Below are 1,750 nucleotides of genomic sequence, written 5' to 3'. Positions count from 1 at the left end.
CATTATATTCTTTGATGTAGAAATACATTTAACATATAAAGAGATAAAAACAAAGATAATACAAATAAACAATTTAAATCAATAGAACTATTTGATGAATAATTCAAAAAGAAAGTGAAATAAAGAAGAACCAAATAATGAAATATTACAAGTTGATTAGAACTATACATAATATATATCAAATTAATTTGTAATAAATTATCCATTAATTTCAATTTTACCAATTTAAATTGAACAAAACTAATGAAAATACATATTTAATAATATAGAATATGATGAATAAGAAAATGAATTATTGTTAAAATGATTAAAACATGAATAATGTTAATTACTTATTATTTGTTATAATTCAATTAAAAATCATTTTATTATTGTATTATCATATAATACAATTAATACTAATGAATAAAATGAACACAATCAGACTTATTCATCACAGTATTCATTATTGTTATTACAATTGAATATCATGTTATATTATAAATCATTTATCATTATAACAAATTGATTAATCAAATCATACACTTAATAATTCTATTGATAATTATCATTTCTTCTTTATCATTTCTATTTGAATTATCTAATTATAAAGAATATAATCATAATATTGTAAATTAATATTATTCATCTCTCTTTTTCATATAATCAATTTATTATCATAATAATACAAATAATACAATGAATTTCAACATTATTACAATAAATTATACACCAAATCAATAATAATTAATGATTTAGAGAACAATTATAATGAACAATATTATCAATATCATGAAATTTGAATAAATAAATATCAATTTTGATAATAAAATGAATAAGAGAATAAAATAAATGATAAACAGAATAAAATAGATGAATGTTATTATATTATGATAACATTCTATGATATCTTTTAAAAATATTAAAATTAATTAAATTATTTAATATTGATATTATTTGATAAACAAATAAATAATCAATTTCAATCAATTTGAATTAAATTATTTTATTATTCATAATTATTATTTGGACATTTTTCAAATGCTCCTTTTTCAATTATTATTGTATTTGGTTTAATGTTAATTTCTTTTAATTTTATACTTTCTTTAAAACTTTCTGTGTTTATTTTAGTTATACTTTGTGGAAGTTCAATTCTTTGTATTTGTCCACAATATTTCATAAATCCTTTTGGATTTTCTTTAATTCCTTCATGTATTTCAATCTTTGTTAAATTCGTACAATAACCAAAACATTCATTTCCAATATCTCTTACATTTGAAGGAATAGTAATTTCTTTAATTTGACTTCATTCAAATCATCCATTTCCTATTCGTTTGACTTCTGTTGGTATTTCATATCCTTACTTTTCTCTATCTTCATTTGTATATTCAATTTCTTCAACTGAATTATTTTCTTCTTTTAATATCATCCAAACCCAATATGGAATGCTTTGATAATTATGTATTTTCCCTGAACTTCTGTTATTTATTAAACTTTTACAATTCCAAAAACTACATTTCCCAACATATCCAATGTCTTTATTCATTCGTATTTCTTTTAATCTTGTACATTTTGAAATCAATTATCTCCATATATGTAACATATTCAATATTAATTTTTATTAATGATTTACAATTATTAAAACATTTAAATGGAAGTTTATAGAGATGTGGTGTTAATTCTATTTTTGTTAAACTTGTATATCATTAAAACATTCATCATCACATGTTTATATGTCTCAATCTATTCTCTATTTCTCTATCATATATCT

The 1,750-nt window shown here is 18.7% G+C and overlaps 1 protein-coding gene across 1 annotated transcript, besides 4 other annotated features; it reads right to left on the bottom strand.

Moving 5' to 3' along the window:
- The first annotated feature begins 168 nt into the window (after positions 1–168).
- Positions 169–398: a sequence feature (AT_rich).
- A 183-nt stretch (positions 399–581) lies between these two features.
- Positions 582–625: a sequence feature (AT_rich).
- A 265-nt stretch (positions 626–890) lies between these two features.
- Positions 891–1,007: a sequence feature (AT_rich).
- On the bottom strand, positions 989–1,525 carry EDI_277450 (uncharacterized protein; the record flags this gene model as incomplete). The annotated part of the gene is made up of 2 exons (XM_001740970.1): positions 989–1,247; positions 1,344–1,525. 2 exons carry the CDS (start codon positions 1,523–1,525, stop codon positions 989–991), a joined length of 441 nt encoding a protein of 146 aa, XP_001741022.1.
- A 61-nt stretch (positions 1,526–1,586) lies between these two features.
- Positions 1,587–1,632: a sequence feature (AT_rich).
- Positions 1,633–1,750: the final 118 nt, after the last annotated feature.

Source organism: Entamoeba dispar, genomic scaffold, assembly GCF_000209125.1.
Source record: "Entamoeba dispar SAW760 scf_1105229463427 genomic scaffold, whole genome shotgun sequence".
Taxonomy (NCBI): Eukaryota; Evosea; order Mastigamoebida; family Endamoebidae; genus Entamoeba; species Entamoeba dispar.
The sequence above is the reverse complement of the archived record's forward strand: the minus strand, read 5'-3'. Positions and strand labels throughout refer to the sequence as shown.